Source organism: Sus scrofa, chromosome 15 (genome assembly GCF_054392235.1).
Source record: "Sus scrofa isolate SSC_HxYL_T2T_F1_AM1 chromosome 15, Sscrofa_HxYL_maternal_Yorkshire_Landrace_v2.0, whole genome shotgun sequence".
NCBI classification, from domain to species: domain Eukaryota; kingdom Metazoa; phylum Chordata; class Mammalia; order Artiodactyla; family Suidae; genus Sus; species Sus scrofa.
The window spans coordinates 52192830-52216551 of NC_139397.1; the positions used below are offsets into that span (position 1 = coordinate 52192830).

Consider the following 23722-nt stretch of genomic DNA (forward strand, 5'->3'; position numbering starts at 1 on the left):
CAGCCTACATCACAGCTACAGCAGTGCCAGATCCAAACCACATCTGCGACCTACACCAGAACTCATGGCAATGCTGGATCCTTAATCCACTGAGCGAGGCCAGGGATGGACCCCTCAACATCATGGTTCCTAGTCGGATTCGTTTCTGCTGCACCACAACAGGAACTCCCCAGGTTTTTATGTTAAAATAATTACCTCAAGATAACATAAATCTCTTGAGATATTTATTTTATTTCTTCCAAAGAATTAATACATCATGAATTGTCCTGGATATTTGATACATATCCACAGTTAGCAAATTATGGATTAACCCAGGGCTTCTCTATTTCTGGTTGAAGCTGGTAACTGCACTTCCAGGTTGAAGGGAGGGCAGGAGAACAGCAACTTAGCAAATATCTTTAGGGAGATTTCTGTTTCAAGAGAGATGGGACATAATGAAGGGAAAGATTGTGGATATATGGAGAGGTTTTCCCCACACTGAGTGATAAAAATGAAGAGAGATTGATGGAAGATCCATCAATACCCGAAGGTTTCCATGTAATAGAGATCTGGGAATAAGGAGACATATGGGGAAAATGCAAGAGGGGAAAGAGGTTGTAATAACACGGAGCTTCTTCTGATGCTTAACATTAGAGGTTGTACTACAGGTAAAACCTAGGTGATCTTGGTTGTGCCAAAGGAATTTGAGCAGAGGAAACAGACTGAGCAAAACTGATAGCTGTTGCTTATTCTAGATGTATAACTTTGCCATATACTAAAGTTTTTGGAACGTCTGCTTGTCAGTTGTAAACTGGCAAATAAAGCCAATATCCAGGAGTTCCTGTTGTTGCTTAGAGGGTTACGAACCCAACTAGTATCCATGAGCATGCTGGTTTGATCCCTGGCCTTGCTCAGTAGGTTAAGGATCCTGCATCGCCAAGAGCTGTGGTGTAGGCTGAAGACACAGCTTGAATCTGGTGTTGCTGTGGCTGTGGTGTAGGCTGGCAGCTGCAGCTCTGATTTGACCTCTAGACTGGGAACTTTCATATGCTACAGGTGCAGTCCTGAAAAGCAAAATAAAATAAAATGTATAGTAAAGGGAAGTAAAATAAAATTAAATTTAAAATAAAACCAATTTCCTCCTAAACCTCAGACACTCAGACATTGCATTATTTCTGAGTATCCTTGACCTCAAAATGAAACCATCTATTACGGTAACAGGACTCTTGTCCCCCTGCTGCTTTCAGGTGATGGGGATGGAAAGTCTAGTCTGGCAGGTGGGTACCATGGTTCCTTGAATTAACTCCATCCTCAAAGAGATTCTTAGCTGATTGCCTTCCAAGTCCATGGGGGACAGAACTAAAAATCAGGGTGGAGGGAGAGCTGGAAGGGAGGGAGGATCCAGAGGGAGAGAACCATTGTTAGTGCCTTAGGCAAGAGAATTGGGCAGGGTGGCCCTCAGTGTTCTCCTGCAGGGGGCAGGAGGCAGGAGGCAGGAGGCAGGAGGCAGGAGGCAGGGTTCCCTAGCATTGGAATCAAGGAGGACATTGAATAATTCTGGATACCCACAGGCTAATAAACCTACAAAGCTCAGTATTAAGCACATTCTTCTTTGCAAACTCTCTGAACTTTGACCTTATTGACTATCACCCATTCTTTCCCCCAATCACACATTAAATGTTTCAACACTCATAACAGGCTATTAAGTTAGCTTATATTTGGAGAATCAAAGGTTTCCTCTAGGGAAATAATTGAAACCAGTAGTCATGCTTCATAGTAGTACATCATGGTTATTGCTCATCTTGTCATGGATCTATAGTTACTTGAAATTAATAGGGAAGAGATTGAGTTATGAATTTTCAAGTGAATATTTTATTATCACCTGTCTGGAATCCTAATTATGAGGTTGTTGAAAAACTTCCATCATGCGTCATAATACACTGCATGTGCTAATTCTGTAAAATAAGTGATTTATGAAGTCAGAGAGTATGTAGATGACTGTGAATATAACTGAAGGACAGATACCAGCTCAGCAATGGAAGAGAATAGAGGTGAACCACAAACACAAACAATCTCTTATACACCATATTCATGATGTTATAGGAATCAGTGACGTTGGAAGATGTAGCTATAGACTTCACCAAGGAAGAGTAGAGCCTGCTGGACACAGCCCCAAAGAAGCTGTACAGAGATGTGATGCTGGAAAATATTAACCATCTGGCCTCTGTAGGTGAGTCTGTCTACAGGGATGAACTTGTCCAGTCCATTCATTCACTCCATGAACAAGTATTTAGAGCAGCTTCCTTGTGTCCTGTTCCAACTACTTCCTGATTCTTTGACAATCATCATAACTACCTAAAAGGAAGATTTTTTTTTTTACATGGCACTTTTCATTGTCACACTGAAATGTAATTTTTGTTACATTTCATGTATTTGTTGCTACTCAGTCTCAACACTCAGAACAGAATTGGGGATTCAAAGGATATTTTAATGCATAAATAAATGTGTCAAATATTTTTCAAATAATCCCTCTGTTCTAGTCACTGCATGAAGACTGAGACCAGAGTTGTGTAAATGACATACTTGTGATCATTCTTGTGGGGGCTCATCATAATCTGATACTATTTTATAAATAATATTCTGCCAATGTAGGGTCTTTTAATATTTCCCTTTTGGAAAAGACTGGGGACTATATTCTCTCTTTGAACTTGCACATAGGCATCAGCCTCTACAGGTGAGCACTCTTGGCTCCTGCTCTGGATGTCCTCCTGCTCTGTGGAAGGACCCCCACTATTTTGTCTGTTGAAGATATTGCCTGCACTGACCTGTCTCTTTATTTTCCTCACAACCTTACCCTGGACTTGAGGGTAGCAAAGGGTAACTAGCACAGATTAAAAATACACACTCTTTTTCATTAAACAGGGTATTGAATCAGCAAAGTAGATATGATATCCCAGCTGGAGCCAGGAAAAGAGCTGTGGAGAGAAGCAACAGGAGGTCTTCAAGGCCGGAGTCCAGGTGAGCAGCAGGGCCCTGTGCTTCAATGCAAAGAGGCTGGGGTCCGTGGGGGACTATGTTTGGAAATACCAACTGAAGCTCTTGTGAACTGAGTGATATATTCTAAAATGGAAGTGAGGACATTGGGGCAAAATTCTTCACGTTGCTGTCATTCTGTGCATACATCAGTCACAATTCATATGTCCTCATGTCACTTTATTTTCTACAGGAAGAAGGATACCTGTGTAATGAATGTGTGTATAGAGTTCAACTTTCACATAGTGACTCTTGTCCTGACCCTCCCTTTTAAGTTATTTTCCTTCACATTACATTTGTATATTTTAATCCTGTTTTTTCTCCTATTAGCTCATTATTTTTCTAGTGTTTCTAGGGTTTCTTTATTTGACACAATTTCCCCATCTAAGTGCCAATTTTTGAAACTTACTCCCAAAGATCTTGGTATTTGCCTACATTATAATTCCCCTAATGTCATTCCTAAATCTAAAGGTTTTCCTATTTTTTTAGGCAGTGAAAGTTCCCTTAGCCAACAAGAAATAATGTCCATGCAACTACTCAACAAGAAGCACCTATCCTCTACCACACCAATAGTAAGTTTTGTGAGTGTGAACAATAGTCACCCAAATTAAAGACCTTGGAAAGAGATAAGCTGGGAACTGAGCATGATTGCATTCGTGGAATTAAGGTATTCTTTATGGGCAAATTTTGGAAATCCTGAAATCAGTTAAGAAATTAGTATGAACTCAAAACTGTTAACTTAAGGAAAAACAGCCAATTTCACAAACATGCTCTTCTCCTAGTCTTTAAAACATAGTGATGTCTTCAAATTAACTGGACAACTCTGGGGTTAGAATTCTATAAATGAGAAAATGTGCCAGCAGGGTAGCAACACAACATGAGTATGAGACTACTACTAGAAATATTTGAAAACGAGACTAATACTGACTGATTCTCTAGGGTTTTTAATGTAGGGAAATTAATGGGTGCATGGATGTAGGCCAACCTGTAACAGCCTCATATCTTCTTGCCCAAAGCAGGTATCCCATGCACAATCTGATCCTGTTGAATGTGATGATTTGAGTGATGAATTTACTCACAGACCTCCACCTCAACATTTATCAGCTCACCTAAGAAGAAAACATAATGTCAGAAAAGCACTTGGGAAATCATCTAGTGAAAGGTCATTGCATAGTGGACATGATCACATTCACACTAGAGGTAAATTATGTGAATGTCCTCTATGTGGGAAAGCCTTCAGTAATGGCCTTAGCCTCAGAAGACACAAGAGAGCTCACAATGGAGAGTAACCATATAAATGCCATCTGTGAGGAAGTGGCTTTTTGCAAAGGTCTGACTTTAGAAACCACAATTGGATCCACACTGGAGAGAAGCCATGCAAATGTCACCTGTGTGGGAAAGTCTTCAGTCACAGTTCCTACTTGAGACAACATGAGAAAACTCACACAGGAGAGAAGCCATACGCATGCCAGCTCTGTGAGAAAACTTTCAATCAAGTCTCTTACCTTCGAAAACATGAGAAAATCCATCCTGTAGAGAAGTGCTATGAATGTCATCAGTGTGGGAAAGCCTTTAGTCAAAGCTCTGGCCTTAGCCACCACAAGAGAATCCACACTGGAGAGAAACCACGTGTATGTCTTGTGTAAGGGAAGGCCTTCAATTAAAGCTCTGAACTGACTTGGCACAAAAGGACCCACCCTGGACAGAAACCTTATGAATGCCAGCAGTGTAGGAGGGCCTTTAGTCAGTTTGCTAATCTGAGTGACATGACAGAACCCACACTGGAGAGCAGCCCTACGAGTGTCAGTTCTGTGGGAGACGCTTCAGTCACAGTTCTCCCCTCGGATGACATGAGGGGACACAGCACTGAAGAGAAGATCAGGGGGCCCTCAGGAGACAGTCTGACCTGGGGCAACGTGGCACAAATGTCAGGTGAGTGCAGGAAAAGTCAGTCATAACTTTATTATTTAAACACATCACAATACACACCCATTAAGGCAGCATCCTCTGTAATCAAAATGGAAGCTGCTTCAGGCATCATTCTCCTCAATCCAGATAGGCTTTAGTACAAGATAGTGGATCATGTGTGTGTTGTCCCTGTGGCAAAGCCTTCAGTCACCACCTGACCCCAGAAAACAATGAATACTCAGTCTGTAAATATAATATGCATGTTTTCAGCAACAGCTCTCAACTCAAAAGACCTAGACAACTTGGGCAGAGGATAACCCCTCATTCTTCATTGATAACTATTGTTAAATGGGAGCCAACTCCACGTGGAGAAGCATTATGCCTGTAGTCACTGGTAACAAACATTCAGCCCAGCACCAGGCTAGACATTCACAAGGCACTCAATGAAAAGGGAAACACTGAAACAGGAAAGAACATGATGTATCAGAAATACCAAAGTATGCTGAGGAACATTAAAGCATACTTAGAAATAATTCATCTTGGAAAAGTACTTCAATCTAAAGCCTGAGAAGTTCTCCTTTCAAAGAGCCAAGCCTCTGGCCCTTGCATGGATTTGGACTGTAGAAAACACCCTCAGTGCCATGAAGTGAGGAAGTCTGAAGGGATCACTTAACATTAAATCCTCACATTGAGGATGTAGCAATCCTCAAAATCAAAGTAGAGTGACAGCTAGATTTCATACCACAAAAAGGGAGTGGGTCAGGGAGGGGAGCCTCTAAAGAATGATTTACACACCATCAGGCATATTGTGATTTGGGGAAATACCTCTTCATGAAAATGTGGGATAACATGGAAAGTGAAGAGTTTGAGCTCTATGAAATATGGGGTTTTTTATGTCATTAAGATTTGCAAATAGAATAATAGCTTCAGATATTCAAACGATAAAGCCCGTGGCTAAAGGAGCTAAATGGTTGTGTCTAGTTTTCTTTCTATCCCTCTACACACAGGGATTCAGGACAAGCGTCCCAGCAAGTGGGAAGAAAATCAGCCCCAATCTCAGAGTCTCTCTTTCTCAACAGCTCTCTCCCCACAATTCAACTCCACTCATTCCAACATCCCTCCAACACCATCTGTCCCCTTCTGGCCCTGGTGGGGACACAACTGTGATCTTCACTGCACTTGCCAGTCTTCCCAGAACATCATGACCCTGGTAAGGCAAGTTTCTGCAGGAGTATCAAAGTATCAAAATAGTTCACATTGGTTTATTTGTGTCTTCATTGTAATTTTTCTAGGAGACTGACCAAAAAATATGTTGTTGTGATTTATGTCAAAGGCCATTCTGGCTATGTTTTCCTCTAGGAGTTTTATAGTGTCTGGCCTTATATTTAGGTCTTTAGTTCATTTTGAGTTTATTTTTTTATATGGTGTTAAAAAATGTTCTACTTTCATTCTTTTACATGTAGCTTTGCTGTTTTCCCAGCACCATTTATTAAAGAGGCTATCTTTCTTCCTTACACTGTATGTTCTGTCCTCCTTTGTCACACACTAGTTGACCATAGGTACTTGGGTTCAATTCATTATTCTGCTAATCCCTCTGAGAGATTCACCAGTAGGAAAAAAATGTTGTCTTTTGGCTCCACATAACAGTAAAGTCTTTTCCCTGTACAGCAACAGTTTTCAAGGCCAGTGTAACTTATATAAATCAGCACAAGGAATGCTGCTCCTCAACTCTTAACACCCTGTTGAGGCACTGTTTCAATTGGCATACCCTGCAGTTTCCAGACTGTTCTACACTGTCTCTTCTGTGAAGAGATGTTTCTTCTTTTGTCCGTTACTATCCTCCATAATTTTGTTCACTTCTATGCAATTATTTGGAATGTATTGTTTTGGGGACTGGAATAAAGTCCAAAGATATTAGTGTTTTTTAATGGTGTCTTCAGGATTGATAAAGACCAATGTGGTCAGTCAGTTTTTGTTTTAGTATACCTAAAGATCATGTGACATTGGAGCAGGCAAAGTTGTAGAGGAAGGGGCAATTCTCCCGTTGCCCTATCCTCAACCAATTTTGCAGCTTCATATGTTGCATTGCAGAGTGACCAGCAACCATTTTGCTTAAGATTTCTTGATACACACGAAGTACACTGCTGCAATCTAGGTTTGATTTAAATTTGTTATTCAGATGATCCTTCTTTGGAATCCACCTATATACACACTGGTCAACATTTTGCTAAAAATTTGTACAAGGATTCTCTAATTTAATACATTGAAAGTTTTAATATCATTATCATTCCTTATAATACAAAACTTTTCTGTTTCAAAACATAGATCTCAAGCCATTTGAACATGAAGGTGCTCAAGACCAAAATTTCACATACTTTATTTGGCAACCTGTGAATTTTCAGCAGTGAGTTTCCCTGATGTAACTCATTTATCATTTGCTGGTCTGTTATCAGAAGAGATGTTCTCTATTCTTCAATTTCCTCCTTATTTTATCAATGCTTTTTTTTTGGTAACTGTAATTTCTTATTCTATTCTTCCAACAGAGAAATCCGCCAGTGGACAGTAAGCCTTGAATCTAAAAGTTTTGGTGATGATTGAATAACGTGAAAAATGAAAAATATTCATTTGTGTACCATTGCTGGTATAAGAGAAGATAATTTTGGGGGGTCAAAGTACAGATTTAGAGGACATTGTTAAGAACATAATAACACAGGACCCAGGATTTTGCATGTTGCAAAATTACAAAATCGGACATGCTTTACAATTTGGGACCCAGTGATGATTCCAGAAGAAACCATGCGTCTGTACAGTAAAGAATGATATTATTTTCAATCCTTCCCTTTAAAAAATCAATGTTATCAACTAAGAGTCCTTGAATAATATGTAAAGTGTTGCACAGAGGCAAGAAGTCAGAGATACAAACATTTCCTAAAGGTGAATAGTAGATATAATAGGATCAATATGATAAGTATTTTTGAAAGGTGTCAACCCAATAAAGGACATATAATTATGAAGGACAGGGCAGGCAAGAGGACAGGATGGGCCTCCCGGGACACACGACAGCCTGCACCTCTCCTCAGCCAAAAAATCAGATGAATCTTCTGAAAAGAACACTGGAGAGCAGCTAAATTTCTGAGAATCACTGGGAAGACAGTAGGAGGGGCTGGATAACACATACAATTTGAAAGGGAACTTGGGGTAATACCTCACAGCAATCAACAGCAGAGAGTAGGTCCCATGGCTGAACATGTGGGTAGGATACTCTCATTTGGAACCTAGATTTGTTGATGGCAGAATCCTTTCTGGAAGAGGAGTCGAGGGATATTGTGAATCTAAGCAGCTATTTAAAGGACAGCAATAAGTACATAATAAAATGGGGACCAGGGCAAAAGCATTAACTCACTCAAAAAGCTGTAGAGGTGATTTACAATCAAAGCCCCCCTACAGCTTGGGGATGAATCCATGGGTCTCTTCTGTGAAGGGGGGTGTTGCCTTCTGTCCTTCGCTTTCCTTCCTCAACGTTTGCACTTCTGTGCCTTTGGGGAGCGTGGTGGGTGTTGCGCAGAGGAGTGCAGGCAAGAGATGCAAGCGTTTTCCCCAGGTGGATTCCAGACTTAGTAGGCTCCATGTGGGAGGCCTCCTGGAATGTTGCAGTTCCCCTCAAGGTCATGTGACTTTGCCACGTGACTGGATCAGGTGGGAGAAGGCGGTTCCCCCACGGTCTCTGGCGAGGGAGGCCCGCTTTCAGGCCGCACATTCAGTCCTGGAGCCTGGAGAGCAGCCACCTTTCTGAGACTCTCCTGACAGACAGGGGCTACCCGGCTGCATTGCAGGCCTGACGGGACTTCGTTGCTCGGCTAATCCCTCGGAGAACCCCACCAGCGGACACACGGTTCGTCCCGAGGCTCAAGGGTTTGGGGCCTGGGTTCTCGCCCCGTGGGCTTTGGTCAACCATTCCTCCTGGCCGTGGTGGATTGTTTGGGGATGACGAAGACCCTTGGGGGCCCAAATCCCCTGCTTATGCTTGGCACCAGCCTCTTGGCTTTCTCTCACTCCCCAGCCTGTGGAGAGGCTGTTAAGCCGCTGGGACCCCCTGCTCGTTCCTGACGGGTGCACTGGGCGCTTTGTGAGAGGACGCCTTCTCTGCTGTCCTTTGCTTTCCTCCTTGGGGTTTGCACTTCTGTGCCATTGTGGGGCAGGTTTGGTGTTGCACACACGCGTGTCGCCCAGAGAGGGAAGCCTGTTGTCAAAGCGATCTCCAGACTTCCTCACTCAACGGGAGAGGCGTCCTTGAAAGCTCTCGATCCAAGAAAGGGCATGCCAATGTGCACCAGGCCAGGGTCAGGCAAGAAGGGGAACATACCCCCACCCCGCCCCCTTTCCTCATCCCCCAATTCAGCTGCATCTTCTCCAAGGGAGCCTGGGGAACAGCCACTTTTTGAGAAGCTCTTGGAGGACAGGAGGTACACGGCTGGGTTTCGGGTCTGATGCGATCGGGTTCTCGGGCGAATCCCTCGGAGAAATCCAGCAGCAGACAGTCAGTCCTGTGGCTGAACGTGTGGGCCTGGATCCTCTGCCTTGCCATCTTGACTTTCTTCATTCCGGTATCCTTCCCGGCAGAAGAGGCGAGAGGTTCTCTGTGTCGAGGCAGCCGTTTGAAGGACAGCAGGATGGACAAAAGACCCTGGACGCCAGGGCCTCTGCATTTCCTCAGTCACCAAGCTGTGGAGGCGCTTTACCATCGGAGCCCCCCTGCCGCTTGGGGACGAATCCACGGGTCTCTTCTGTGAAGGGGGGTGTTGCCTTCTGTCCTTCGCTTTCCTCCCTCAACGTTTGCACTTCTGTGCCTTTAGGGAGCGAGGTGGGTGTTGCGCAGAAGAGTGCAGGCAAGAGATGCAAGCGTTTTCCCCAGGTGGATTCCAGACTTAGTAGGCTCCATGTGGGAGGCCTCCTGGAATGTTGCAGTTCCCCTCAAGGTCATGTGACTTTGCCACGTGATTGGATCAGGCGGGAGAAGGCGGTTCCCCCACGGTCCCTTGCGAGGAAGGCCCGCTTTCAGGCCGCACATTCAGTCCTGGAGCCTGGAGAGCAGCCACCTTTCTGAGACTCTCCTGACAGACAGGGGCTACCCGGCTGCATTGCAGGCCTGACGGGACTTCGTTGCTCGGCTAATCCCTCGGAGAACCCCACCAGCGGACACACGGTTCGTCCCGAGGCTCAAGGGTTTGGGGCCTGGGTTCTCGCCCCGTGGGCTTTGGTCAACCATTCCTCCTGGCCGTGGTGGATTGTTTGGGGATGACGAAGACCCTTGGGGGCCCAAATCCCCTGCTTATGCTTGGCACCAGCCTCTTGGCTTTCTCTCACTCCCCAGCCTGTGGAGAGGCTATTAAGCCGCTGGGACCCCCTGCTCGTTCCTGACGGGTGCACTGGGCGCTTTGTGAGAGGACGCCTTCTCTGCTGTCCTTTGCTTTCCTCCTTGGGGTTTGCACTTCTGTGCCATTGTGGGGCAGGTTTGGTGTTGCACACACGCGTGTCGCCCAGAGAGGGAAGCCTGTTGTCAAAGCGATCTCCAGACTTCCTCACTCAACGGGAGAGGCGTCCTTGAAAGCTCTCGATCCAAGAAAGGGCATGCCAATGTGCACCAGGCCAGGGTCAGGCAAGAAGGGGAACATACCCCCACCCCGCCCCCTTTCCTCATCCCCCAATTCAGCTGCATCTTCTCCAAGGGAGCCTGGGGAACAGCCACTTTTTGAGAAGCTCTTGGAGGACAGGAGGTACACGGCTGGGTTTCGGGTCTGATGCGATCGGGTTCTCGGGCGAATCCCTCGGAGAAATCCAGCAGCAGACAGTCAGTCCTGTGGCTGAACGTGTGGGCCTGGATCCTCTGCCTTGCCATCTTGACTTTCTTCATTCCGGTATCCTTCCCGGCAGAAGAGGCGAGAGGTTCTCTGTGTCGAGGCAGCCGTTTGAAGGACAGCAGGATGGACAAAAGACCCTGGACGCCAGGGCCTCTGCATTTCCTCAGTCACCAAGCTGTGGAGGCGCTTTACCATCGGAGCCCCCCTGCCGCTTGGGGACGAATCCACGGGTCTCTTCTGTGAAGGGGGGTGTTGCCTTCTGTCCTTCGCTTTCCTCCCTCAACGTTTGCACTTCTGTGCCTTTGGGGAGCGTGGTGGGTGTTGCGCAGAGGAGTGCAGGCAAGAGATGCAAGCGTTTTCCCCAGGTGGATTCCAGACTTAGTAGGCTCGGTGTGGGAGGCCCCCTGGAATGTTGCAGTTCCCCTCAAGGTCATGTGACTTTGCCACGTGACTGGATCAGGCGGGAGAAGGCGGTTCCCCCATGGTCCCTTGCGAGGGAGGCCCGCTTTCAGGCCGCACATTCAGTCCTGGAGCCTGGAGAGCAGCCACCTTTCTGAGACTCTCCCGACAGACAGGGGCTACCCGGCTGCATTGCAGGCCTGACGGGACTTCGTTGCTCGGCTAATCCCTCGGAGAACCCCACCAGCGGACACACGGTTCGTCCCGAGGCTCAAGGGTTTGGGGCCTGGGTTCTCGCCCCGTGGGCTTTGGTCAACCATTCCTCCTGGCCGTGGTGGATTGTTTGGGGATGACGAAGACCCTTGGGGGCCCAAATCCCCTGCTTATGCTTGGCACCAGCCTCTTGGCTTTCTCTCACTCCCCAGCCTGTGGAGAGGCTGTTAAGCCGCTGGGACCCCCTGCTCGTTCCTGACGGGTGCACTGGGCGCTTTGTGAGAGGACGCCTTCTCTGCTGTCCTTTGCTCTCCTCCTTGGGGTTTGCACTTCTGTGCCATTGTGGGGCAGGTTTGGTGTTGCACACACGCGTGTCGCCCAGAGAGGGAAGCCTGTTGTCAAAGCGATCTCCAGACTTCCTCACTCAACGGGAGAGGCGTCCTTGAAAGCTCTCGATCCAAGAACGGGCATGCCAGTGTGCACCAGGCCAGGGTCAGGCAAGAAGGGGAACATACCCCCACCCCGCCCCCTTTCCTCATCCCCCAATTCAGCTGCATCTTCTCCAAGGGAGCCTGGGGAACAGCCACTTTTTGAGAAGCTCTTGGAGGACAGGAGGTACACGGCTGGGTTTCGGGTCTGATGCGATCGGGTTCTCGGGCGAATCCCTCGGAGAAATCCAGCAGCAGACAGTCAGTCCTGTGGCTGAACGTGTGGGCCTGGATCCTCTGCCTTGCCATCTTGACTTTCTTCATTCCGGTATCCTTCCCGGCAGAAGAGGCGAGAGGTTCTCTGTGTCGAGGCAGCCGTTTGAAGGACAGCAGGATGGACAAAAGACCCTGGACGCCAGGGCCTCTGCATTTCCTCAGTCACCAAGCTGTGGAGGCGCTTTACCATCGGAGCCCCCCTGCCTCTTGGGGACGAATCCACGGGTCTCTTCTGTGAAGGGGGGTGTTGCCTTCTGTCCTTCGCTTTCCTCCCTCAACGTTTGCACTTCTGTGCCTTTGGGGAGCGTGGTGGGTGTTGCGCAGAGGAGTGCAGGCAAGAGATGCAAGCGTTTTCCCCAGGTGGATTCCAGACTTAGTAGGCTCGGTGTGGGAGGCCCCCTGGAATGTTGCAGTTCCCCTCAAGGTCATGTGACTTTGCCACGTGACTGGATCAGGCGGGAGAAGGCGGTTCCCCCATGGTCCCTTGCGAGGGAGGCCCGCTTTCAGGCCGCACATTCAGTCCTGGAGCCTGGAGAGCAGCCACCTTTCTGAGACTCTCCCGACAGACAGGGGCTACCCGGCTGCATTGCAGGCCTGACGGGACTTCGTTGCTCGGCTAATCCCTCGGAGAACCCCACCAGCGGACACACGGTTCGTCCCGAGGCTCAAGGGTTTGGGGCCTGGGTTCTCGCCCCGTGGGCTTTGGTCAACCATTCCTCCTGGCCGTGGTGGATTGTTTGGGGATGACGAAGACCCTTGGGGGCCCAAATCCCCTGCTTATGCTTGGCACCAGCCTCTTGGCTTTCTCTCACTCCCCAGCCTGTGGAGAGGCTGTTAAGCCGCTGGGACCCCCTGCTCGTTCCTGACGGGTGCACTGGGCGCTTTGTGAGAGGACGCCTTCTCTGCTGTCCTTTGCTCTCCTCCTTGGGGTTTGCACTTCTGTGCCATTGTGGGGCAGGTTTGGTGTTGCACACACGCGTGTCGCCCAGAGAGGGAAGCCTGTTGTCAAAGCGATCTCCAGACTTCCTCACTCAACGGGAGAGGCGTCCTTGAAAGCTCTCGATCCAAGAACGGGCATGCCAGTGTGCACCAGGCCAGGGTCAGGCAAGAAGGGGAACATACCCCCACCCCGCCCCCTTTCCTCATCCCCCAATTCAGCTGCATCTTCTCCAAGGGAGCCTGGGGAACAGCCACTTTTTGAGAAGCTCTTGGAGGACAGGAGGTACACGGCTGGGTTTCGGGTCTGATGCGATCGGGTTCTCGGGCGAATCCCTCGGAGAAATCCAGCAGCAGACAGTCAGTCCTGTGGCTGAACGTGTGGGCCTGGATCCTCTGCCTTGCCATCTTGACTTTCTTCATTCCGGTATCCTTCCCGGCAGAAGAGGCGAGAGGTTCTCTGTGTCGAGGCAGCCGTTTGAAGGACAGCAGGATGGACAAAAGACCCTGGACGCCAGGGCCTCTGCATTTCCTCAGTCACCAAGCTGTGGAGGCGCTTTACCATCGGAGCCCCCCTGCCGCTTGGGGACGAATCCACGGGTCTCTTCTGTGAAGGGGGGTGTTGCCTTCTGTCCTTCGCTTTCCTCCCTCAACGTTTGCACTTCTGTGCCTTTGGGGAGCGTGGTGGGTGTTGCGCAGAGGAGTGCAGGCAAGAGATGCAAGCGTTTTCCCCAGGTGGATTCCAGACTTAGTAGGCTCGGTGTGGGAGGCCCCCTGGAATGTTGCAGTTCCCCTCAAGGTCATGTGACTTTGCCACGTGACTGGATCAGGCGGGAGAAGGCGGTTCCCCCATGGTCCCTTGCGAGGGAGGCCCGCTTTCAGGCCGCACACTCAGTGTTGGAGCCAGGAGGGCAGCCACCTTTCTGAGACCCTTTGGGGCCTGGGATCTCACCCTTGGGATGCTCACTCTGGTCTTTCATCATCGCATTTTCTTCTTTTTCATCTTAGCATTCTTTATGGCAGTGGTGTATATTTATTAGTGGAGAAAACTTTTTCGGGCCCAAATCAGCTCCTTATCGTGGTCTCCTTCCTCTTGGCTTTTTCTCACCTCCCAGCCTGTGGAGAGGCAGTTTTCCAAGTTATGCACTGGGGGCTTTGTGAAAGGATGTCTTCCCTTCTGTCCTTTGCTTTCCTCCTTGTGGTTTGCACTTCTGTGCCATTGTGGGATATGTTTGGTTTTGCACAGATGAGTGTATCTGGAGATGCAAGCATTTTCTCAAACAAATTCCAGACTTCATCGCTCAAAGTGAAATGATTCCATGACAACTGTCGATCCAATAATGTCGTGTGACTTTGCCACAGGACTTGGTCAGGCAAGAAAGGGCAGGTACCTCCTCCACCCTGCACCCTCTCCTCATCCACCTTTTCAGCTGATTCTTCTGCAAGGGACCCTGGGCGTCACCACCTTTCTTGTTCTTAGGCTATTCCCTTGGAGAAATTCAGCAATACAAAGTCTTGTGGTTAAATATGCTGGCTCTTATTCTTTCCTTGGAAACTTACTCTTTTCTTTTGTGAATCTCTTTTTTTTTGTAGTAGAAGAGCTTATTTCTGCATTTATCAATATATTTTTCCATCCATTCATACATCAGTACCCTTGGTACCACTAATTTTCTTTCTCACCTACCAATCTGTTGATACTTTTGACACATTTGGCCCCCTCTGTTTTGTTGGGGTTTTTTTGGTTTTTTTTCCTCCAGTGATCCTTTGGTCTCTTCACTGACGGGGTGTTTCTTCTGCTCTCCTCTACTCTTCTCCCCTTTTTTTTTGTTTTTGTTTTTTTGTTTTTCTTCGCTTCTCTGCTTTTCTGTGAGTTTCTATGCGTTGTATACATGAGTATCTTCGACCAATACTAGTTTTTCTCATGGTGCACTCCATATGTAATAGACTCAATGTGACTGGTCTCCTTGATGGTGTAGAACACTGAAATGCCATGTCAATTTGTAGCAGAATAGGCTCAGACAAGTACGTGCAGTTCCCCCGTTGCCCTTTCCTCATCCACATTCACAGTTTCATATGTTGCATTCAAATGCGTCCAGCAGCCACTTTGTGGAGCATTCCCTGATAGACAGGAGGTACACAACTGGTTTCCATTTTTTATTTAATTTTTTATTCAGATAATCCTTTGGATTCCACCTGTACACAAGTAGGTCATCATTTTGCCCAACATATGGACATGGATTATCTAAATTGGTACCTGGAATGTTTTCTTTCCTTTATCATTCAATAGAAGATTTTCTGTGTCAAAAAATACATCGCAAGCCACTTGAACATAAAAGTGCTCGGCACCACAATCTCTGGTTGTTTTCTCTTACCAACCTGAGACCCTTTCACCAGTTAGGCCCCCTGGTGTTTCCCATCACACATTTACTGGTCTGTTTTCTGAAGAGATGTGTGTTAGTCTGCCCTTCAATTTCCTCTCACCTTTTTCAGTCCTTTGTTTGCTTGCTTGCTTGTTTGTTTGTTTGTTTTGTGTTCCACAGATGAGTCAAGTCCAGATTTTGGTCTTTTTATAGGTGCCTTGATGATGTTTTAGGTTCAAAAGTGGCCACTCTCCTTGACCGATTAGGAAAAGCTAAAGGCCATGTGACTTTGGGTTAGACGACACCTGGAGAGCTAAGGGCCATTTCCCCTTGAAACTACCTCAAACACCAAGAATGCTTTATTTCCTCCACTTGAGGTATTTCACACACACACACCCCCCCGATCTTTTGGAATATAGTGAAAGATAGGAGAAACTATGCTTAATTTTGTCATCGTTTGCTTTACATTTGGCATGCAGCATATCTCTCCAGGGAAGAAAATTTTAGTAATGATACATAACGACTTGGCTTGTCAATAGGTTAGGTTTTGCTTATCATATTATTTGTAAAATTAAATAACATTGACTATTCATATTCGATGTTTAATTTGTATAATACTAGATTTCAAATTTTGTAAACATTATTCATGCTCACCACCAAAATATTCCTTATTCTCTGTCTCCACATATTAGAGCTCATTTACCATGTGCCTTTGTCCACAAGCTTCCTTTCAAGTATCCTCTGTTCTCTTCTGTGGGCCTGTGGGGGTTTTTTTGGTCATTTGGTTTGTTCATGGAGCGCGTGGTTTATTTCCTTTTTATTTGGTCTGAGCATTCTAAATAGAAGTGAAGCCTTTTGCATCTGAGTTACTTCATCAGCCTCATAACAGTAAGGTTCCTTTGTTGGTGAAAGTAACAACATTTCAACTTATTGGTGGCTGGATAGATTTCTATTGACTATATGTACTATTTTTCATCACCCATGTTTCTGTTGATTGGACACTTTGTTAAAGAGCAAATTGCCTTTGTTTTCTTCTAGGCGTTTTACTGTTTCAGGTTTTATGCAAATCTTTAACTCCTTTTAAGTTGAGTTTCAGGTGTTGTGTCAGAGAATGATCTAGATAATTTAATTTCAGTAGGAATTCTGAGAACAGAGGCTGACAAATACATCTTTCTGAATGCTGTTATTACGTGAGGATTCAAACGCTAAGGAGTTTAGCATCCTGGCACACTGAAGTTGGCACTGGAGGAGCAGTTATGAAAACTTGTTGGGACCGTCTTTGGGCATTGAATGCCTAGGAAATTACTTGCTCATCCTTGGTTCAAAGGTGGCTTTCACATTATTAGTAACTAGGCAAAAACACAATACTTTTCAGAAAACAGTCCAGATCCTCAGCAGTGAATCTTCTAATCGCATAGAGAATAAAATAATTATTTTCAGTGAATTTTTATTTGAAAATTTCATTCTCTGATATTGAATACGAGAGTCAGAACTTTAAGAGGTTATGATACTTGGTTTTGATTTTCAAGCGTCTGTGCCATGATAGTACAGGTAGCCTTCCCATAGCATAATTATTTGTGTCCACGTGGGGAAAACTTGTCTTCTTTTATCTCTTAGATTGCATTGTGGGACACATAAACATAGTCTCTCAAATTAGTCTTCCAAGGATGCAAATCTAAATTCAGAGTTCTGCCTGGAACTTCTAACAAAGCCAGGGTCCTAACCTGTGGGCGGGTAATCAGGAGACAACGGGGAACTGTCTGGGCAGGAGGAGTCAAAGTGTCAGAAACCTGGATGTGTTTATTGGCCGTGAGGTCCCCCGGACCATTATTTGGGACAGGGCGGACCTGGGTGACTTGTGTCTCTGCCTGAATTTCAAAGTTTTCTCTCTTTATACAGAGACAATCCACAAATTAAGATTGACTCTCCAAGGAGCTGTGGACGATGGCCAGTCGTTGCACACAGTCTAGGACCTGGAGATCCTGTCAAGCCCAGAAAGCAACGAAGCGACCCCCAGGACCAGGGGGTCAGAGGGCTCCTGCACCACAGGATGAAGACCCTAGGGTACGTGCGGGTCGAGACCATGGGGAATCAGGGGTGGCTTGGGCTCCAGAGTCAGGGTTTGGACCTGGAATGTCCCGGCGGCTCCATCACTCACTTGTCCATTCCCACCCAAAGGCAGTTGCCTTGGGATCTGCTCCTCAGGCAACCTGGGCCAGAACCAGCTGACCCTTCCTTAGTGTTATGTCCTGCCTGGTCTTATCCAAACCTTCCCATCTGGGTCTTTCTGTTCCCGCTGAGACCTCCAGCCCTTCCTCTTGAGATGCTCCCTAACAAAGGCAGTGGGAAGCCCCAGAGTATCAGGAAGATCCTGGCACCTAATGAACCATGTGCTTCTGTCCTTTCTCCAGAATCCATATTCGCCTCTCTCCGTCTGTCCTTGCACTGTCTCTGGACACGTGCCCATGATTTCTGCTGACTCCCTGACCTTTTTCTCCTCCACCCACAGGTGAAGTGCAGGGACTGCGGAGCCTTTGGACACAAAGCAAGTAGTGTCCGGTGCCCCATGAAGCGCTGGCAAGGGGCCCTGGCCCCCCAACCCTTGGGTTGCAGACTCGGGAAGGAGAATCTGGAACCACGGAAGCTTCAAGTCCTGCAGACCCTGAGGACCTGTAACCTGGCTGAGAGAGACAAGGAGCAGAGGCCACGGTGAGCCATGGGGGAGGTGGCACCAGGCTTTGGGATGAACGCGCTGCAGACTCTTCCCTCCTTTTCTACACCGTGAGTTCAGCCAGGTCTAGGAAGGGTGGGAACACTGAGGAGACAGGCAGGGGCTACATCCTCAGGGGGCCACACTCAGGAGTTCCTAATACGCCTCGAGGTCACTCCAGGGAGGTGGAGAACATATATATGCAGCTTTGTACATGAGAGGCACCCGAGCCAGAGAGACAAAGAGGAGGAGTGTCCTGGGAAAACCTGGAGGTGTCCCTGGAGGTGGGGGAAGGATGTGAGATGAGGGAAGAGGGGTTGGTACAACAGCCCCAAACTAGGAGAGGCCACGGGGTTGTCTGTCCCAAATGTGACAAGGAGATCTTGGGATCCTGCCGCTTAACGTGCTTTGTTCTGCAGGCAAGCGGGGCATCAGCTGAAGTTACTCCAGAGACTTCCTGGGAGACCACAGGGGCAGCAGTGGTGCTGGAAGGAAGTGACGGAATCCTGCGACTATGTGAGGGTGAGTCCCTGGGTCCCGCTCTCTCCCCTGGGCAACCCTGGTTGGCCTCCCTCTCCTCCTGTGGGAGGGAAGTTGTACCAGTCTTTCCCCACCAATGTGATCCCTCAGAGTAGTTTTCAGATGGCATTTTCCTGGGTTTCTTTGATTTGCATTCTGACTTGCAGGTCTGGCAGTGTGTGCTGTGGGGAAGTGGAGGTGATGATGCCAGTAGCGTCCTGTAAGTAGCCTCCCTCACGTTAGACCACATGGCTATAACTGTGACACATCCTGCAAAACTGTCCCTCAAAACTCTATTTGCCATCAGTGCCTGCAAAACACCAAGCTGTGTACAGTCCCTCGAAGAGGGGACAAAAAGCCTTGGTTCCTCTTTTTTTTAAACAAGAGGCACTGTTGGAATCTTTCTGTTTTCCTAGTTGATGTGTAAATGTATCCAGGTGATGCTGTCATGCTCGTTTTCATGCTCACCCCTGAGGTTGCATACCTCACCATGTAGAAATTGAATCCTGTGACTTGTGTGTCAGGTACTTTGCGTTTTTATTGGACGGTGAGGCAATTCTAATTTCAGTTGTTCTGTTTTGTCTTCTGCTACAGCATCCTCACAGGCCAATGCTCATCCAGCCACCCAAGAGGAAATCCCTCCTGGAACTGGAGCAGCCAAGTAGGCCACCTGTCAGGAAAGATGACCCGAACTCCACCCAGCCTTTGGTGGCTCTCGGCAGGAAAAGTCTGCTGCAGCACCCCCGCAGCAGCATCCAGGCTCCAGGCAAGAGATCTGCCCAGAGCTCCATCCAGCCTTGTCTGCACCCCCAAAAGAAACCTAGACTCAGCCCTGCAAGAACCCCCTGGAAGAACTTGCTGACATCAAACCTGGGGGCCTTCCAGCATCTCCAGCTTAATCGCACTACCACTGGATGTGGAACCACAGTGAAGCCCCACGTGACCAGGAAGACACCTGCCCAGCTGCCAAGCCCTGCCCCACAGCCTCCACTAGGCAGATCTGTCTCCAACACCATCCAAGCCTGCACCCCAGCCCAACCTCAGCCCACTAGCCTTGTTCCAGGCCAGCCTCTCAGGATGCTCTTCAGGAGAGTAGGCAAAGGCTGGTGGAACTGCAGGTACATGGGGCCTCCCCTGCCCCCGCCTGCTGAGAAGCCAGCCCCTCTGGCTCTGAGCCCCCCTGACTGCAGCGAGCCTGAGTGTCCCCGCACCCCAGGCTCCTGGAGTGTTCTCCACGAGGACCTTCAGGTGTCCTCTTCCTCCGAAGAGAGTGACTCGGAGGGACATACCCATGGCCAGATGCCTCCCCCGCCTGCTGAGAAGCCAGCCCCTCTGGCTCTGAGCCCCCCTGACTGCAGCGAGCCTGAGTGTCCCCGCACCCCAGGCTCCTGGAGTGTTCTCCACGAGGACCTTCAGGTGTCCTCTTCCTCCGAAGAGAGTGACTCGGAGGGAGACACCCATGGCCAGATGCCTCCCCCGCCTGCTGAGAAGCCAGCCCCTCTGGCTCTGAGCCCCCCTGACTGCAGCGAGCCTGAGTGTCCCCGCACCCCAGGCTCCTGGAGTGTTCTCCACGAGGACCTTCAGGTGTCCTCTTCCTCCGAAGAGAGTGACTGGGAGGGACATACCCATGGCCACTAAGACTGTCCTCCAGCCCCAGGTGCCCTGGAGGTGATGATTCCCTGAGGAGAGGAAGTCACAGGGAGCGGCCTGTCCCTATAAGTCAGTGGTTCTTCACTTCTGGTGGGTGCAAACCCAGACCAGACCCGGGGACATGCACCTGCAAACGCTGTGCTTTCTCAGGATGGAATTATGGGCATATTCCAATTGGTGCTTCCCAAACTGGAATGCCAAGTTTTTTTTTGTGAATCTAACCCCCTTTCAAGTCATTGCGATAAATATAGGAGTCAGTTGTCACTGTTGTGTTAGTAGGAAGCTATAGTGTTCTGTATTTGGTGGCAAATGTCTGAACTTTTGGAACGAGGCTACAGGACACAACTGTGTGCTTTGCAGAATGTGAGCGGTACCCTGTCCTGAGCTGAGACCTGTGGGCTCTGGGAGTTCACTCCTTGTAAATCCGGGTGGGGGGGAATTCCCAAGGTGCTTGGGTTATTATTTTTCATTAAATTTTACTTTTAAGCTTTGTTTTCAAAATTTGCTTCGATTTCAATAAAGTTCTCCTGTATAGGACACATTGTATGTGGTTTTCATTTCTCAGCCTTGGGGGTCATCTTAATGGTCATTTTGACTCAACACAGATTATGTAACTGAGAGGAAAGAGGAGCTTGGGATGCACTGAGGCTGAGGAAAAATACAGAGTCTCAGGCTCTCCCGGATCCCAGGGTCACTGTATGCGCATTCCCCATGTCCGGTGTGAGTTGCATGCATAGAAGATGGGAGAAGCATCACTGGGTTATTCTCACCCTGGCCACACTGGACTTGGGTGGGGGTTTTCATGTACTCGTGATGGCCCAGATGAGAAAGAATCTGAAAATAATGGATATATGTGTACACGTGTGGCCGATTCACTTTGCTGGACACCTGAAACTAACACGACCTTGTGAGTCACCTACACTCCAATAAAATTCATGAAAACCAAACAAATCGGGATGATAGAGGTCCTTCCACCTACCCAGGTGACAGCAGGCAGCTCATTATCCTTACTGGACCCCAAATATTCAGACGGAGTAAAGCAAAACCTGGTTAAACAATCTCCTGCTTGCAAAAAAAAAAAAAGAAAGAAAATAGCCTTTCAAATAGCCCAGGGGAAAAAAAAGATAATGAAAGGCTTGGGGACTCCTGGGAGAAGCCCTGAATGGCAGGACCACGCTTAGGGGTAGAGGGGACAGTGGCCTGGCCTGCCACCGGACACTCAAATGTTTTCAGCAAGAGGGTGGGGTGGGTGACTGGGTGGGACCCCCTGTCAGGAAAGCAGGACTCGGACTCACATGGTCCCACTGGGGGTTCAGGAGCCTGGCCTGCTGCCTGTGTTGAGCACGACCTCCGAGTGCTACAGCAGCCTTGGCGACCAGCTGAGGTGTCCCGCCACCTGGCTGTCCAGCGCCCTCAGTGTCAGGACAGCTCAGTGGCTGGGTCTCCACCACTGCAGTTCAGGGAGTCATGCTCTGTGCTCCGGGATTGTCCGGGGTGGAACAGGTCAGCACACGGAGATCTGGGGCTCTCTTGGAAGCCTTGGAAGTTCAAGATTGTGCAGGTGGCCAGAGAGCTCCCTCTGTACCTTACAATGGAGCTGCAGGTGGGCAGGGACCCCTGAGGGACACAGTTTCCTGAAACTCGGGCAGTCCTAGGACACCCTGCAAATCCCTTGACAGCAAAGGTGGCCGGGGCTCCCCATCCAATCTAGAAAAATCCTGGATGCTCTGGCTGAAGGTAAACATCCCCCTACCCTTCCATGTGGAAAAGAGTCCTTTCTTGGCATCTGACTTTATTTAGAACACAACACAGACTTTGGCGTATCTAGGATGTCATATGCAAACCCTACAGACATTAAATTGTCTTCTTGTTTATGAAGAGCGTCCAATTCACTGGTGTCATTATGAAGGGTGTTCCGGAAGACATACATACACAAGGACACCGCCAGTTTCCTGAGGTAACCCTGAGTCCTTTCTGGTCAGAGAACCCCACTTTATCATCCTAGGGCCCCTCTAGGGGCAAGAACTTACCCTCACCATCTGGGAGGGGGCCTTATGGGATGCCCTCGGCCTACACAAGCCTCTAAAACTCCCCTCTAAAGTCCCCTCAAGCATCCCATGCACACGTGTGTTGCTTTGAAAGATGGAGGGAGGGCATCCTTGGCCCTCCAGAGCTACACCTTGTTTTCTAACTTCACTGGGTGGCGGGGGTGTGTGTGTGTGTGTGTGTGTGGCAAATGTGTAATATTGCTCTTGGTTTTCTAGAAAGCGTCCCCACCTGCCCCTGTGTCCTCAGTATTTTCTACTTCAGCTCAGAACCAGGAAGCCAACACCGCCAGAAACTGAGGTGCACCCTAGGACCACTGGAGCCAATGTTCTCTGTCCCCTCACTGGCCTAAGAGATCACGCTGCTGCTCTGGAAGACACAGAAGTGCCCACCAGCCCACCAGCAACCACAGGCTTTTCAAAGTCCTGCAGGAAGCTCTCAACCTGGTATACGTCACCCACAAAATCATCCATCATAACAACAAAAACAGAGGAAGAATATTACTAATAAATACTAATAATGATGAGTGCTACTAATAAAACACTAGTAAAAATAATGACTAACCTTCACAACAAAATTTAAGGGCCATCCGAAAGATAACAATAATACCACCACTATTAATGGCAACAAAATAAACCTAGAGTGATGGGAGATAAGAGCACAGATTGTCCTGTATGAATGACAAGGCAGTAATTCCAGGTCTCATGAGATATTTTGGCTTCAGAGTCCAAGGTCTGCACAAAGAAAAAAATTAAGGCAGAAAATAGGAGCAAAAGCGAAGAGAAAAACAAGGAGGGGAAAGACATGAGAGAGCACGAAACACAGGCACTAACAAATCTCACAGGGATGTCCCAAGGGACAGAGGGACTTTGGTCCTGAGCCTGCCTATCCCTCCACACCCACCAGTTTCCCACGTCCCAGCCCCGGAACGGCAAGCAGGGGCTGCAGGACCCCAGAACCATACCCAGTCCCCATCCTCAGGTGCCCTGGGGTCCGGAAGTCTCTCTTCTGCCTATTCTCAGTGCAGCTACAGGAAGGGGTCAGCGACAGTTGTATGGGGACCAGCAGGGGGCAGCACAGGCCAACACTGGTGGGTCAAGAGCTCATGACCCAGCAGTGCCATTGCAGGCATATATCCAGAGAAAACCATAAGAGAAACACTACTTCAGAGGAAAGCTGCAATCGCCCCAGTAGATCACGGCAGGACTACAGGACTAGACGCCAAGATATGGGAGCAATCAACATGTCCATTGAAAAAGGACTGGACAAAGAAGATGTGGAAGACATATAGCATCACATATTACCCAAGACATGAAAGCATTATCACCAGGTGGATTCCAGACTTAGTAGGCTCTGTGTGGGAGGCCTCCTGGAATGTTGCAGTTCCCCTCAACGTCATGTGACTTT

The 23722-nt window shown here is 48.2% G+C and overlaps 1 protein-coding gene and 1 pseudogene across 1 annotated transcript; both read left to right on the top strand.

Moving 5' to 3' along the window:
- Positions 1-2924: 2924 nt before the first annotated feature.
- On the top strand, positions 2925-4861 carry LOC110258494 (uncharacterized; annotated as a pseudogene).
- Positions 4862-17334: 12473 nt separating this feature from the next.
- Positions 17335-20257, top strand: LOC102162366 (protein FAM90A12-like). Its single transcript, XM_021081020.2, has 4 exons — positions 17335-17454; positions 17900-18099; positions 18520-18622; positions 19214-20257. The coding sequence occupies exons 1-4, from the start codon at positions 17335-17337 to the stop codon at positions 20255-20257; spliced, it is 1467 nt and encodes a 488-aa protein (XP_020936679.2).
- The last annotated feature ends 3465 nt before the right edge of the window (positions 20258-23722 follow it).